Below are 17,777 nucleotides of genomic sequence, written 5' to 3' on the forward strand. Positions count from 1 at the left end.
AATAAATAGATAATGTTTTTTCACTAAGTAGGTGTTCGCGTTCGTACTTCCGTAGAGTCGTATAAAACCAAATATCTGTGTTTACCAAATACCATGTGAGATGGCGCTGTACCGGAAACAGCGATTTCTACATCGCGCTATTGAAATGTTTATAGGGATTGTATATAAGGGTTTGGGATGGGTTTAAAGTGCTGCCTGTAGCTTTCTTTGTGTCCACCGCCACAAATGGTACGGATGCATATCTTTTGAGCTTCAAAAGCATCATCAACTTCGGTCAAGTTACCCCAGATTATTAATCCATAGGTAAGGCTCGAGTAGATGTAGCTATAGTATGTGGTGATAGCTGCTTTATGTGAAACAATCTGTTTTAAGCGCCTTAATGCATAAACGAAACGGTGTAGCTTGTCACAGACGTATTTTACATGTGATTTATACGTTAACACGTTTTCTAGCCGTATTCCCAGAAACGTTGTATTATCGACTTCTTCTATCTTTTCTTGCATAAATTCAGTGGTGAGTGGAACATGATTAGACTTGTGTGTTTTAAACTGAACAATTTTGGTATTCGCTAGATTTATCTTTAGATTATTTTTAGACAGCCATTGATGTAATTTCGTCAAAGTAGTGTTAATCTTACCCTCAAGTGACTCACCTTGGTTGGCTCTAATTATTACCGACGTATCGTCAGCGAACAGTATGTATTTATCAGATGAGATATCTGGGTAGGTCGTTCATGTAAAGCAGGAAGAGAATTGGACCGAGAACGCTTCCCTGCGGGACCCCATTAACGTTTTGCCAGTAAGAAGATCCGTAAGTCTTTAATATAGAACCTATTTCAGTATCGGTTATACTTGAAATTACTACACATTGACTTCTTTATTGTACTAAACACAAAACATAAATATGGCACAGGATAAGCAGTACAAAGGCAAACTGCAAAACAAAAAAAAAGGAAAAGGAAAGCGATATTCCTTTTCCTTTTTTTGTTTTGCAAATTTAGAATAAAAGAAAAACCTATAAACCTAGTTTTTCATTGTGTCAATAACATACTTACATTTAGAAGTGGAAAAACGTTTTCTCCTTTTGAATTGACGATCACGTGGTATAATTTTCTTTTAAGCTTTTGCCATATAATATATTTATTATGCTATTATTTATTTATATACCTATCCGATGCTGACTGTGCCACCCTGTGAATTTTTCACTTAACTTAATACGGCTCAATGTAATTTCCTAAAACTTTTTACGATTGATATTTTCATCTTATTTATGGCCAAGTGAGGCTATAACTGGCTTTTACAGTTTCGGGAAATAAAGTCGTCGTATACAGTGCAGTAAATACATGTTTATGATTAATGAAATTCCTTTTATATTACTTACTTAATATGCTTGCTGAGTGTGTAGATAAAATTTTAATATAATATAAATATTTACTAAAAATATTTATTTAGCATATTTAGTTGTTTATTAAACCATTTTGTGCAGCTAATCTTAATTCTCATAAAATAACACAATCGCGAAGGACGTATTTTAATCGTCTAAAAAAAGAGATGAAATTTCAAAAATGAGAACTTTTGCTGATATTTAATGGATACAAAACACATGCGAGTATAAATAAATAATAATAAATAAATATTATAGGCCATTATTACACAAATTGACTAAGTCCCACAGTAAGCTCAATAAGGCTTGTGTTGAGGGTACTTAGACAACGATATATATAATATATAAATATTTATAAATACTTAAATACATAGAAAACACCCATGACTCAAGAACAAATATCCATGCTCATCACACGAATAAATGCCCTTGCCAGGATTTGAACCCGGGACCATCGGCTTCATAGGCAGGGTCACTACCCACTAGGCTAGACCGGTCGTCGATTGACATCGACATACATGATAGATAGATAAACCATTTATTCGCTTGCCTTAATACTGTAAAAGAGATACGGTCTATCTGAGGTGGGGAATGTAAACGCTCCAGGTAGATTCTGATGATAATATTTTTTTTTCTTCAAACAACACAATACAACTTACTTATGTCCTTTTTTTTGTTTGTAACATGTATGTTTCTTTGTAGTGCACAATAAAGTATTTTATTATTATTTCCTTTATTCATTTCTTTTCTCAGGCTAGGATTTTTATAATATGGATATAAAAGTAAAATATAAAAACACTTACAAAACAATACAAAAGATATAAACACATTATAAAAAACCTAACCTAGGGTGCCGCCAGCAGCGGGGCAGGGCCCAAGCTGCCGGTGGTCAGGGCCGCAGAGAGAGGAACCGACGTACTATACGCGCCGTGTCCAAAATTACTGCCTTCTGCATCTGACCCTTGATCCAGCCACCTAGCGAGAGTCTCTCTAGGTGTTGGTCGAGACTCTTCGCTATGAGACCGTTCGCTGACACGACTATCGGGACAATGATCGTCGAATTATTATTATTATTATTATTATTTTCCAATATTTGTTTTTCTCTCCAAATGGAGGTGATTTTACTTCCATATTCGCGGGCTTTTGGCCAAACGAATATAGAAGGATATATTTTCCCCTAATTTTCTAAAACTAAAAATTTGCGTACTATCCTACATGTGTTCATTATGACAGCTTTCTGAAGAAGGATGTAAGTGAGTGGATGTATGTCGAGGGTTTTGAGGCTGGCATGTAGAGTACGAGGGATAACACCGGTCGATGAAATTATTATTGGGATAGTCTTTACGGTATTCACCCGCCATTGGGCTTTTATCTCTATAGATAAATCTGTGTACTTACTGATCTTTTCAGTGTGAGTTGGGGTGAGGTTATGTGTGTTGGGTATGGCTACATCAATGAGATACACAGTTTTTGCAGCTTTATCGTGGAGGGTAATGTCAGGTCTATTGTAATGTATTGTTTTGTCGGTGATGATAGTTCTGTCCCAATAAAGTTTGTAGTTGGTAGACTCTAACACAGTTTGTGGGGTATATTTATAGTAAGGGGACCTGTTATTAATAAGGTGGTATTTAAATGCAAGATATTGATGAATGACAGCTGCAACTTGGTCATGGCGGTGTTTGTAATCGGTCTGAGCTATGGATCGGCATGCTCCTGTGATGTGTTGTATTGTCTCGGACGCAGCATGGCAGCGTCGACACAGGTCTGTTTGTATATTACGGTCGCGGATTATATATTTTCTGTAATTCTTTGTATCTATTATTTGATCTTGAATGGCTATGATAAATCTTTCGGTTTCCGGAAACAACTCACCTCTCTTTAGCCACATGTTGGACGCCAGCTTATTATTACAACTCTCGAGTAACTCAGATGCTTGATTTACAGAATGAAATCACCAGAAGATCTTTATTCCTTCAGCAGGGCGATAGTTCTGAATTTAAATAATCGTTGCCAGTTATCTATCTCGAGACTGTGAAGGTTTCCAACCTTCACAATACACACATATAAACAAAAAAATAATAGAAACAATGGCAACACCAAAAAAAAGCGTCAATAATAGTTAGGTGGGTTTGCTATGTGCGTTGCAGCAAAACAAAATGGTTCTGGCTCAGTAATATGCTCCACTCATTCGGGTGAAGCACTGATTCTGCTAGAACCCAGATCACGAACAGATTATCGATGTACCAAAAAAAAAATAAGTATACAAAAATAATTTGTAGCTTGCCTATTAAATAATAATAAGTGTCGTAGTATGGATTATGTAAAAGTGTGGTGCGTGTTGGTGTATAATATTACCAGATGTGGAGTATACAACGGCCTACAAAAAGATAAGATACATCTCTCCGTTTTTACTTCGTGACAATAAACACTTGTGCTGCCCTCTACAGTTAATTCACGCTCCCTATCAAAATATATAATCTTAAATACATTATTAGAACGGAACTAACACGAGAATAGAAAGGATTTGTATCCGTACTTTCTTCATGCAATACGAAAAAACACAGGAAAAAGGTATTTGCATTATCATTTATCACATCTTTTACCTACTCACTCTAAAAAATAAATTGTCTACTTATTTGTTATGGGCGTGATAAAGCTCGTTGACAGAAAGATGGCGACGAAATATTATGATTGTATTTTGCTTTATATTCAATTTTCTTGTGTAATATCTGTTGTCATAGCGGCAGTACTTGTAGTAAAATATACAGGAAGGTAGAAATACGTTGACAAAACAATTTATATTTATATTTGGGGACAATATTATACAGATCGACCTACCACAAACAAGCTTGTACTTTAGGTACAAGGCGACGATATATATAGATAAATACATACTTAAATACGTAGAAAACACCCGAGAATCATCAAATATGTGTGTTTATCACACAAATAAATGCATTTACCGGGATTCGAACCCGGAGCCATCGGCTTCATAGGCATGGTCACTACCCACTAGGCCGGACCGGTCGTCAGTCAAAAATGACATGAAAGTTAAAACTACTATTTATTATTTAGCTAAAGCAATACCATTTATCTTCAAAATATTTTCCTATATATCTTTGATACACAATTTACACAAGAAAAAAGAATATTAACAATTATTATAATTAATTATTATTATTTGTAAAAATTATTAACAATTTGCCGTAGCACCATTGTATACTGTTTCTTTACAATATGACACGGCCCGATTCGAACCTTGAAGAACGTTTTTGTTTGAAGAAACGTCACTTTTGACACTGACATATCTAATCCATATCGTGACATCATCATCATTTTAGCCTCCAGTCGCCCACTGCTGAACATAGGCCTGTCTTCGTGTACGCCACTTATCCCGGTCCTGGGCTAGTTGCATCCAGAAGTGTCCCGCGATTTTTCGAATGCCATCCACCCAACGAGCCAACGGACATCAGGCGCTTCTTCCATCCGAAAGCGGCCACCAATCCGTCAACATTTTGATCCACCTGCCATCACTCTGTCTGGCAACATGTCCCGCCCAATTCCATTTTAGCTTGGTAATGACGTCACCCAGGTCTCGCACCTTGGTGCGGCGTCGGATCCATATCGTATCTTTCGAAAATGTTTGACGTATCTTAAGTTAAAATAGGGCCGAATTAATATCTGTACCCCTAATGTAAATTTATTCGATAGCGTGACGTGACGTACGCGTTTGCGTTAAGTCTCATTTTGAATGGGATTTGATTTTCTACAACGTCCCGCTTGGCGCGCTGTTTCTAAATCTCATACAAAATGAGACTTCACGCAAAAGCGGACGTCACGTCACGCTATCGAATAAATGGACACTAGCGGTTCTGTAAGTAATTATGTATATTAGGTTATTTCTTTCGATTTGTTTCCTAGAAATAACCTCGAGTATTAGGTTATTTCTAGGAAACAAATCGAAAGAAAAAGATTGAGAGAGATAATTGAAATATAAAGTCACGGCCGTAATCTATATTCAAAATTATAAATAATTCAATAGAAATCTAATTAATCTTCAAGTTGTTTACCAAAAGCATTTGCGAGTTCATAAATTTTGAGATCGCAAACAAATATTTCTGTTATTATCGTTTTATAGCAAATTGGGAGCGCAAAATTTATGACGTGTTAGATTTTATTGTACCTACTAAATTTATCAAATATTTTTCAGTAACTAGGATTTACTTTAATGAATAATAATATACTTCGTAAAGCTTTTAAGCTATATACATATATGAATTAACTAAATTAAATAAAATTACTTTTTTAGGGGCCTGTTTCACAACGTCCAAGTAAACTATTAGATCGCTACTTAACAAATAAATTAACTGCCAGATAAAACTTCCAAAACATGGCACTTTATCTACCAGTTAAGCTTAATTGAAGATTTTGAAATGTCAACGATGACTTTATTCGTCAGATAAGCGGCAAGTAGCTTATTCAAGACTTTACTTTGACATTGTGAAACAGGCCCTAATTAATTTTTCCTTTACTTAAGAGGAAAGTCAACGAGGGCTTCTCAATACTAACATTTTTCACAAAATATTTTAACACAATGATTTGATATTATATCAGTCATGGCTTTGTCCGTTTGATTACTATATTCAAAACGATGAAGTTATTTACACATGCAGTTTATTTTGTTAAATAACCTCTAACTTTGATTTATTTATCCGTTTGATGACTTTTTCTAGATTTTTTAAGTTTAGAACTTAAGACGGACTCCCTATAGGTTTCGCGTCTGTCAATATGGCTGTTCATTTTTATTTGGAGTAGCTGTTACATAGAAACATTTAAAAACAATGTAACATTTAAGTACTTAAATAAATGAACACGTATACTAAGAAAAAGTGACCAAGGCCTCAAGTGCCCCAGGCTGGAATCGAACCAGCCTCCTCTGCTATCGCGGCAGGTTCCCGAGCCATTCGGCCACCGGAGTTACGGCGGCATAGGTCGAATTTTCCAAGTATTGTGTCTGCATATGCATTTTTTTACTGAAGGCTTACGGGGCGCCCCCTGTCATTTCTAAGGTAGAACAGTATGATTCAGACCTTCTAACTGAATCAAACTTAAAAAAATTAAAAATATTATTCTGCAAGTAGACCTCAAGGGCTTTTTTACAAAATTAAGACCGACCAAAAAACTTGCAGGAACCATCACAGTGACCATCATTCAATGCGAAGTACATATAATCTGTTAAAACCGGCCGATCATTATTTTCTCAAAAGAATTCGTGCCATATTCATTCGTAACCGACATAATAACATGCCTAGTTTTCTCGATATTCATACTTCATTTAACCGCTCTTACCTACTTTCCTTTAACGGAAACATCGACAGCGGCCGTTCGACCGTCACTAATAACTAGGAATATTTCTAGTGGAAATATTTATTAATGAGATAAAATTGTACAATGTACGCGTCTCACATGAAATAAGCATTCGCGTGTATTGGGACAAATTTATTAACTTAAATGACGGTGAAAATACATGCTTAGTTTTGAAACTAGGTTATATTTAACTATATTTAGATGAAGTTATTGAAATATCGTTCAATATAAAGATAAGAAAATCTGCTAGCTTTTCTTAGGGACGAGGGGTAGAATCTGCTAATTTATTTCTTTAATTAGCTCTTTCCCGAACTGTACTGAGACTAACTAGCGAGTGAATTGTATCAACCCTTGTATTTGCCAACTCGCAGAACGAAATGTTTTAATTTGAATTTTAAATTCAAATGAAACTTAGTTGATGTTAATAATACCTACTCGTATGTGACCAGTTAAAACAGAAGTTATACACAAATTGTTGTTTCTGCCAATTCGCATTGAACTAGTGTGTGGCTACAGTTCAAGGCCACTGATATACCTCCTATGAGCGCCTGTGCCTAATAGTTAGGACATGTACGCTGGAAATATTAATTTATTGTATTTCGATTTTAATTCAGGCAACAAAGCCTATGATTTAATTAGTTTATTTCATAAAACTATAATTAAACTCTATTGTGGCGACAAAACGGCGTGGCGCCGCTGAATCATCTGAGCTTGTGTTGCATTCGGCAGACTCGCCAAACCAAACCCGACAGCTGACACCTTCAGGTGTACCACATAAAAGAGTTGAAGTGAATAATCTTCCCCTTCCTACGATATCCCAATACTATGAGCCGTGACCCATCAGGGCATCAGTTTCTCGTATACAGTTTTCCGCCCTCAGATCTATTTCTGTTCCCGGCAGCATCAACCGTTGCGGCAACTTTAATCTTGAGCGTGAAGGGGACCTGGTGCGTATTTTACATACTGACTGTCAATTTCCTATATATTTCAGGGTAGCTGGGTAATTTTTATTTGTTAGGCCAGCAATGAATGGTGGATTCTCAATGTGAGGCGACAATTATCAGCGTAGTGAAATAGCCTGATCAGTCCAACGCATTGGACTCACTCTTGTTCTTTTATTATGAACATTTACAATAATACAATACGATACAAATCATTATTGTACCTATAACCTCAGAACAGATGTACACATATCACATGATGATGATGATTTATATGTTTTTTTTCTCTTCTTCTTCTTATTCGGCAAGTTTTTTTTTATTATTCGTTAGCATACATGCTTTTTACAATAACAGGGTAGATGTCTCTTCTTAAGTATTCAGAGATACTTGTGATAAGAGACACCGCTCTTCCGCAACGTGAGTATGCGACCACTCTTGGGAATACGCCTCTTCAAATCTCCTCCAAGCAGACCGATTTGCTGCTTCTCTCCTCCAGAGTGGGCCTGCAAATTGATATCATCCTCCCAAATTAATTTTTAACAAGCAGAAATGTCTGCGAACGATGCTGTTAAGCCCCATCATCCTCCCAATTTGTTAGAGGTCTGTGACCACAGTCTTTCTGGTGTTGATATTTTTATATTTATGTTACAGAAAGACGACAAAAGAAGAAGGTACTACAGGCAGTCATCCCACTAATGTTCGGCATGAAGTCCGCCGGGGCGGTCATATTCTCCATGGCTCTGGTCACTGCACTCACATTGAAGGCCTACGTGGCTAGCAAGCTGGCTCTGATGGTGACAGTTGGCATGGCGATCAAGAAGCTGTATGAGACTTACGGTCAAGGGTGAGTTGTTTTAATTGATCTAATATTTCATAGCCACTCACTTGCTTCATATTTTTCAGTGACCTCTATTATTATAATAAAATAAGGGTGACAACTGGTAACTACAGTTACCAAAAGCAATTGAGTGGATAGAGAACTAGAGAGAAAGTTTCTTGTGGTGCGTCCAAATTTGACTCTGTCGTGAACTCGGTTTAGTTACTGCGAATATCGAATATCGGCGTTTCGTTTATTTTCTTCTAAATTGCGCAAGAGTGACAGAGATGAAAATTTATAGACGAGAAATCTGTCCGCCATCCACCCGTGCGTCTTGCTGTCATAGCCATGTTATTCAAAAACTATAACATATATTTTAACTAAAAGTAAAAGTATGGCACGTCATTTTGATACTTCTCTACAACAACAGAACTGTAATATTTTTAAACAGTTATTTGATTAAATAAATACATTTGAAAATAATCGCGTCCAACGTCCAAATAAATGTGTCCCATCCTCTGTAAGTTTTGTACTGGAAGTACAAAAAAATACCTACAGAAAAGCTTCAATATATTATATAGCTTAATCGATATATTATATACCTTAGCTTGTTGTGATTCGCGAAGGTACGGCCTTTTGGTTGTATGTTTCTTCTTCATATCGTATAAAGATACGGAACCCTTCGTTATGCGGACACGCATCTGGCCGGTTTTTTTTTTATATTCACGGTATGCCCTGAAATCTGGACGCACCCAAAGAAGGAAGACTTATATGACTGCTTTTTAAAAGGCGTGACTACAAATGTGCTGCCGGGAATTTTCCAAAACTACGGAATCATCACGTACAAAATTTTTGAATACTTCTCCTATTTTTCTATATAAATCGAAATTTTCCATTACTAAAATGAAAGGTTCCTTTGTTTCTTGTGCTGAGAACTTTTGCAACTTTTTGGTAAGTTACCACAACTTGCACATCTGTAAGCATGTCATATTATACGTCTTAATTATACGAGATGACACTGTTATATGACTTTATATTTCATCAATCGCAATTATGACATAGCTTGCAATACACACCTTGTTAACCCTTTTTGTATTTTTTGTCACATGTCCAAAAAATGTATTAGTTTCAATATCGGGAATCTTGGTAAATGTGCCAAGTCGCATCGTCAGTTACAAAACATTTATCCGTAAAAATAAAAATGGTCGACTCCAGTCTGGCGTAGGAGTGGCTGAGCGTGCGAGGTGCTCAAAATTATCAGAACAAGGGGCCTAGCCAAGATAACAATGCTAGAGAAAAGAATAATAATATAAGTTTATATCAGTAAAAATTTTGGGTACAAGATTTTATTGCCGACTGTAATTTTCCTTCCACAAGCGACTAATCTTATCGAGACAACTCTAAAAACCCAAACACAATTGCGATTGCGTTGTTTTATCAGAGAGTTGCTATGGCCACCTCCTGTCTGCATCATCAGATCAGATCGATGGTACCATAATATTGCATTGTCACCCGACTTACTCGTACATGTATGCAAATTTTCAGCTTCATCCAGAACCGGGAATTGAGTCAAATTTAACTTGCAAGATTTGCATACATTGCAAGTTGAATAAAAGCTTGTAAAATTATCGGGATGACAGATGCCACTAAAAGTCACGTGACGATTTGCCTACATTATTTAAGTTTTGATTGGTGTTTTATAACAACGTTTGTCACCTTGGTTAGGCCCCCTTTGTCGAGAGACATTGCCGATAAGATAGTAAATATGAGGCAATAATTTTGAACCTGGCCCGCTTCGTTACTTGCTTCTGCTATTGACTAGGTATTTTTTTCGTGTTAATGACGTATAAAAAAGAAATATTTCACTATTGACGATATCTTCAATTTTAAGGATAGCAACTGATTATTGTAGCAACTAGTTATGACAGCTAACAATAATTTTTGATTTCAAATTTAAGCCAAAACAAAATAATTTCCAACAATTTGAAATTTAAAGCCCTTTAAGCCTTAGTTTAAATCAGATAATAAATAGAAACTAATATTACTTAAAATATATCTCGGCAAGCTGCCGAGAAGCTGGCGGGATTTCCTCGCTGATTTGCAATAGGTCGGACCAAGCTAACTTCTACTTACCGACTTTCATGTGACAAGTGGGGAATGCCATAATAAACGTGATATTTTCAGAATTTTTAGGTTTATTTTGACACTCCACACTTTTTCATAGCAAATTCTGCTGTAGAATTTTACTTATATAATTCTTGGTTTCGTACATCTGTATGCAATCTTTATACTCGTATTAATTTAAATAAATATAAAAATATAATTTTCAACAGTAAAAAATCGACAAAAATGCGTCATGTACTCTTAATACTTTGAGCTAATGTCTGCTCCAAGGTAGTTCTATTGTTTTTAGGGTTCCGTAGCCAAATGGCAAAAAACGGAACCCTTATAGATTCGTCATGTCCGTCTGTCTGTCCGATTATTTTATTCGTATAATGTGACCTTTCAGTTTCGTCCACGAACACTTATAAAAGGATCAAATTTTGGAAGTAGACAAGCTTAAGAATCCGCAGCAACCTCAGTTCTCCATACAAACGTAGTTACGCTCTCATTTTAGAACAACTAGCTAGATTGCTCTGAAACTTTGTGTTTACAATAGGATAAGGTATATTTCTATATCTAGGTTATATTATGTTGCTTCAGATTCCAAAATTTAAAAAAATACAGCCAAAAGTCAAAAGTCTAAAAGTCAAAAGCATTTATTTGTCCAACATAGGTATGTATACAATTGTACAGGTCCCATATACATCATCATCGTATCACTATGTTGTGCCGTAAGTCGTACAATTTTTCATTCATGGACTGTGACTGCATGCTGTGCACAGTTACCATTAATAATCATCTAACATAAATTCACTTATACTATAATATGCTGTCAACTAAAAATTTAAATAATTTATTTTTAAAACTAATCATGTCATCTGTATTTCTTAACTCATTCGGAATTTTATTAAAATTTTTTGGAGCCATTCCAAATATACTTTTCCTAAATAACGCTGTTTTGGAAGGCAACGAATTTATTTTGTTTCTAAGACGCATACTCTTAAACTGTTGGAATAACTGTGAATTGCCTTTAACAAAACTACAATTTCAAAAATATATAAACACGGTAAAGTCAGTATTCGTAATGTTTTAAAGTATGGTACAGCGAATTTTAATTTGTCATACAAAACTTGTTTTTGCTCTATTCCGTTTATTTTATAAGCTGGAGCTATATAAACTACCTAATTACAGGCATATATATAATATATATCATTGTTTGTGAAAAGTGAGAAAATTTCATTACAATCCAATACGTAGTTTTAAAATGAACGAAACTCCTTTTGTATGGGAAGGTGAAATTCGGCCGAGCTTGGTGCGGACTCGTAACGTAATTCAAGAACCGGGCCGATAACTTTATGTATACAAGGTGCCCGTGACCATTGCCAGACATTTTAACTAAGCATTCCTAGGCCTAGTTTCAGAGATAATAATTTTTTTTTCGAAATCATTATTTCGCCATAAGTCGGTACAAAACACATTTTTGACTGCGGTATTTCCACTTTGAGGTCTAGTCTGGACATACCTATTGATTGACATAGAAAAATTAAAAAAATGTATTCGAGAGGCTACCCCCAAATAAAAAAAAACTTTTTAGTTAATTTTAGTTTATGTGTTTATCAATAAAAATTACCTTTTATGTACAGGAGTGTCCAAAAAAGGGGATTTTTTTTTTTTTTTTATCGAATTTCACAAAAAGTCATATAACATTTTTTGCTTCTGTTGCCATCAGGAATGTTCCGTTAAAATCTCTCGCAATGCTCACGGGCACTTTGTAGTCTGTGCCGAAAGAGAAGAGTCGTGGAATGTATGGGGCCCAATACATTCCACGACTCTTCTCTTTCCGAACAGACTATATATGGGATTGCTAGAATGTACCTAATAGCAATGCCCTGTATAAAATGTAGATCAGAGTAGGTATCATAAATAATGACAAGACACATGAGTATGTCAGAATGATGGAGTAAAATTCTTAATATCGTAGAAACAAAACATTCTTCTCACGTGTGCTCAGGTGAAATTCGGTATCTCGTAATAATATGTACATTTATATTACATTAGCCTGAAAATAAGTAAATTTGTTGAGGTTGTCTTACAGAAATGCTGTAAAAGTATAAGATAAAACGTTTCCGAGTTTGAAATCCGGGCTAGATGACGTTATATAGCGCAAAGTATTTTGTGGGAACAGAATCGTCAAACCTCAACTATTGTATGTAAGTAAGTACTCTGTATGGAAGCTTCCATACACCTAAACCTAATTAATCATTAATATTATAGCAATTTTGACAAAATTAGCTAGACAAAATATAAATTAATAAAAACAAAAATACATTAAAATTATAATACTTACTTAATTACTTGCACACATAAAATTAGAAATTAAAACGAATAACATACAACTGATAATAATATTAAAAAAAAACCTCTTGCCTCTAGCTAGAGGCAAGGAACAGAATCTCCATATACCAAAAAGTATCCGACAAAAAACCATGAATAGGTGGCGCTACAATACCTGGAATACTTGAGAAATAAAATCTAATCGTAGACAGCGCACTTAACTCCGGCAATAACGCCTAGGTTCTTAGCTACTCTAGCGCTACTCTGTAGAGATTTGGAACTATTATTCATAGCTGACAGCTGGACACTTGCAACAGTTCTGCCAAGATTCTGTTCCTTGCCTCTACCTTCCGTAGGTACCCTGACTGTCAAGTTCTATTCACAATTTTTTCTCGATCATATATATCTTTTCTATTAATAACTCTTTGGGTACTAAATACGTAACTTCATAAAAAAATAATGAAGCTAAATCGAAGGCATTTATTTTCAGGTGCAAATACTAATAAAAGTATGTCCAAAATTATAATTAATAGAAATGGGTATAATGAGCTTTCTTTGAAGTAACTTATTAACAATAAAATTGTAATTACAGTTACAAACATCTAATGCCAGTAGCTTTCAATTAACTGCAAAATAATATCTAAACATGTAAATGAAATAAAATTCAGATAGCTCAGGAATAAAAAGGTAGGTAATAATTTGTTTCATTGCTCAAATTCTATTCCTAAGTAGATAATCCTTTATAACTCAACTTTGCGGCTCTAAGTACTTGTTTATCCCAAAAGTTAGGTAATTTCAATCTAATGTGGCCAGAAATTGCTTTTGTTAGTCAATTTTAGTAAGGATATGGATATTGTGGATATGTTCGGCGTCTGGGCTAGAATAAAGTTACTAGACTTTACTTAGGCTTCATCTTGAGTTAAACTATTTAATCAGTTGATATGTACATTCGATTAGACTACCCGTCAAAAGTATCTACCATTCTCAATAGCTTAACAAATAGATATACGAGTAAGTCGTAGAACAATTACGGTTTGATTCGAACTTTAAGATACGTCAAATATTAGGTCTAGATACGATATGGATCGGATATGTCAGTGTCAGAAGTGATGTTTTTGTTTAAAGTATTTTAAAGTTCGAATCGTGTCGTTAGACTGTGATATATACTTATAAAAGTAAATTGTAGAAATATATTTTTATTTGCTAATGAGGCTAAGTTTCTGAAATAATATTAAGTACTAAAGAAGAAAATCAAAGTAAAAGGAGTCTTTGAGTATTGCTTATTAAAAATAAATTGCCTTCGCAAACAAAATAACGGAATTTCAAACAGCTTAAAATTATTTATAGCAATTATTCAAATATTGTTAAATTAGTTCAAAGATTAGGACCCTTATCTAAAACTTACATTTGAAGTTTAAACCAGCAAACAACTCTCTATATCGATGTAAATTTAAAGATTTAAAACTTCACAAAATATTATTGAAATGTGACTAAAACTTACTTAAGATGGATTAAATAACTATTATTAAAGCAGTGCCAGCAAATCTGCTTACTGGAATTATTTTTATTCATTAAAAACAATGAAAACAGTTTATTCATCCTTTAGCTTATTAACTATCATTCATCATCTTATCTAACTTCATTATCTTACTCGTGAATAATTAACTATTTGTGATAAACAGAACTAACGGTAAATAACATTGAGTAGAAAATATGAGTTGCTATCCTTATACGTTGAAATATTTTTCGAAGCTTTCAGTAACTAAAACATTACTGGCAAATAATATATATCACTTTTAATAATCATGTATAATGTCTAGAAAATAAAAATGATGTTTATCATGGAAATAGATTTGTATTTTCCTTTCGAGCAAGGGGTTAAAGTTCGTAAAATAACTAGAAAGTGGTATAAGTGCTTGGCCAATAATGTAATTTAATTGCAAAATCTTAACAAAAAAATCTTAAGAATGTCAGCAAAGTAAACTAGTTTTTTGTTCGACAAATTATTTGAAACGTTAATTTAAAAACATATTTGTTAATGTCTGCTTTCCTATGTACCTTCTTGACATTCTAGAGATTTTTATCCCAATGTAAATTAAATTAGATTTAGATTAGGCTTTACAACGATTTGTCTTAAGAAACAAGAAGATAATAAGGCAAGATAAAAAAAAAAAACAAAGTACCTAACATTTGACGAATCGTTGTAAGCCCCAGACTACTGTAGTGGAACTGACTGACTTTTACGCACGACTGCTACTGATTTCAATCAAAATACTGTTCTTACATTCTGTTTCATCAATTTTCTATATTGTAAAGCAAACGTAGAAATACTAGACTGACATACACGCACTGACGCATTTTACACATACATATTTACCAAGCGAGTTCATCCAAAGATTTCACTTAACGATAACGTGACAAACAGTTTGCTGGAATTAATAAGAAAACTACTTTCGACTGTATCCATAATTTGTATTACGTACAAATTCCTGTGTGCATACCGTGACCATTGTCGTTCGAGAAAAGAAGAAAGTGAACTTATAATTCTCAAATCCATAACTTAACGTTTTTGTAACAGAAAACAGTAATTTATGCCATATTGGTGCTAGACTTGCAAAATCGGGTAGTATTGATATTACGCGTTCTTGCGTTAATTTTTTATTTTACGACGGATAAGATGGACTATTCAGTTGACGACGGGACTTAACGACGAGCTTGAACAACATTGACGTGACTAGACTTCTCACGATGACATTACTAGTTAAGTATCAGTTAATTTAATGCTCTTTTTCTCAAAAGAGCTAACGGTTACTTTAGTAAAATTGCGAAAGTTACTACTTTAGTAAACGAAATTTAATTCTTTCACATTCCAGCGTCGGTTTACAAAACCATCCATACCTTTACTCGCAATACCCAATCGATTTCCCGAGCGCTTCATCGCAGCACACATACTCCGTCCCAGGGATGAATGCCCAATTCGGCCCGGAGATGTATAATCCAGCTTTAGCACCTCATTCTCATGAGCTGCTTCAGCAGAATGATGCAAGTGCACAGCAGTCCCAGCAACAGCCCACCTTACTCGTCAACTCCACCAGGGCGTCAGAAAGATGGGATGGTAAGTCTAAACTGCTTCAATTCATCGAACCAATCGTCGATGGCTTCAAGAATCTCATTGATCCCATTGCTAACGTCTTCTACGATGCCATGCCAGCTACTTTCCGTGGTCTCACATCCGACGTTTCCACAACGAAGAGCATCGAAGACGTGAAAGAAAAGGTCAAAAAACCTAGAGAAATACTAGTGCCGCAACCAAGGAACATTGCACAACGAAAGATGACCTATAAAAAATCAATGAGCCAAAGGCCTAAGAAATATAACGAATTGAAACTCGACTTAGACAAAATGAAACATAATAAAGATTTCCACGATTATGTTAAAACCAAAAAGTATAAATATAACTATCCTAACACATATTACTATCCTAGAGTAAAATATTTTGTGAACCCTCACTCATTTTATAGCAAAACCAATAATACTAGATTAATCCCGTACAAGAAAGATACTTTGAATACTAACATTGTCATTGACGTATTGTCTACTTTCAATGAATCTAGTGAATGGAAACCTATTGTTGTCGCTAATTTAGATACTAATATTCCTAATGATATTAATCCTATTTCTGAAATAACTCCACTAGTTCCTTTAAAAAGAAAAAGGACTCGAGTAAAACGAGGTGTTAGTGATACATACACAAACTCTTTTCGTAATTCAAGCATCACTGTTGAAGGTAGGCAATATAACACAGCCAGGGGTTTTTTCGATTATATTAGCAATGTATTTTCCATGGATTCGGTATCACAACTTTTTAGAACGGAATCTAAAGGTCCACCACACTATTACTCGATGGCGTATGATGCTCTCATGCTAACTCTTGAAGTAGTAGATGGCATAATGGGCGTATCTGATGAACTCGGTAAATTTTACATGTCACCAAAGAAAAAACAAAAGAAGAAGCACAAGAAAAAGAAAGTAGAAACACTAGATGATCAGAACAGGAAAAAACGATACACCAGAAACATTTTCACTAAGCATTAAACTCCACAGCATTTTTATGTCGTGTTATTTTAAAAGGGTGGTGGTTTTACGCATTTAATGTTGCATTTATTTTTTTAAATAGGTACACGGGTACTAAAGGTTTGTAAATATCAATGAAAATGTATATAATTATGCTACTTTGATCACTATATGATGACAGTTTACATGTATTCTCTAACCTGAAGATTGTTTCATTCTGTTGTCATTGTTACTGTGATCTACGAGTATATTGTCTGATATTATGTTTGATCAGATTTGTTAACAAAATAGACATGTAAACTTATAATTCATATTCCAGCAGGATTGTTTTTTGATATTAACGTGTTTATATTTAAAGTAATAACTGTGCGAAAATCCTCTTATAGCATCAGCTTCCAGCCAAAATGCCAGGTGCTGCGTTCGCCATTACTTCCAACTTGTGTCGCATAAATCAAATTTGGGACTAATGTTTTGTGGGTTTCCTTGTCTATAATGTACCAGGAAGTTACTTAGACCGAATGGTCTGCTTTTAGTGTTATTTAATGAAGATTGATTGAGCTGAAAATTGATTATTCAATTCAATTCTTTCTTTATTACAGATAACAAATGATTCATATTAGTTACAATAAAATTATTAAGATAACGTACACAATTAAAATAGTTAATTATGTCCGATTAGCAAAAATTAAATCACATTTTGTTTTCTTAATGTTAAAAATATTATAATTGTCTACCATGTCTAATTTGCTGATAAATCT

General features: G+C 34.5%; 1 protein-coding gene across 2 annotated transcripts in view; it reads left to right on the forward strand.

The window, feature by feature from the left end:
- Nucleotides 1–17,777, forward strand: part of LOC133529624 (uncharacterized) — a 44,853-nt gene that overhangs the window by 26,198 nt on the left and 878 nt on the right. Inside the window, exons 3-4 of one of the 2 annotated variants that reach the window (XM_061867378.1) lie at nucleotides 8,343–8,535; nucleotides 15,819–16,060. In XM_061867378.1, the coding sequence (XP_061723362.1) occupies nucleotides 8,343–8,535; nucleotides 15,819–16,060 (435 nt within the window). Of the gene's footprint in view, nucleotides 1–8,342; nucleotides 8,536–15,818; nucleotides 17,633–17,777 lie in introns of those variants that run through there. The other variant, XM_061867377.1, reaches the window with a different exon arrangement.

The sequence above is a fragment of the Cydia pomonella genome, chromosome 21 (genome assembly GCF_033807575.1).
Source record: "Cydia pomonella isolate Wapato2018A chromosome 21, ilCydPomo1, whole genome shotgun sequence".
In the NCBI taxonomy this organism is placed as follows: domain Eukaryota; kingdom Metazoa; phylum Arthropoda; class Insecta; order Lepidoptera; family Tortricidae; genus Cydia; species Cydia pomonella.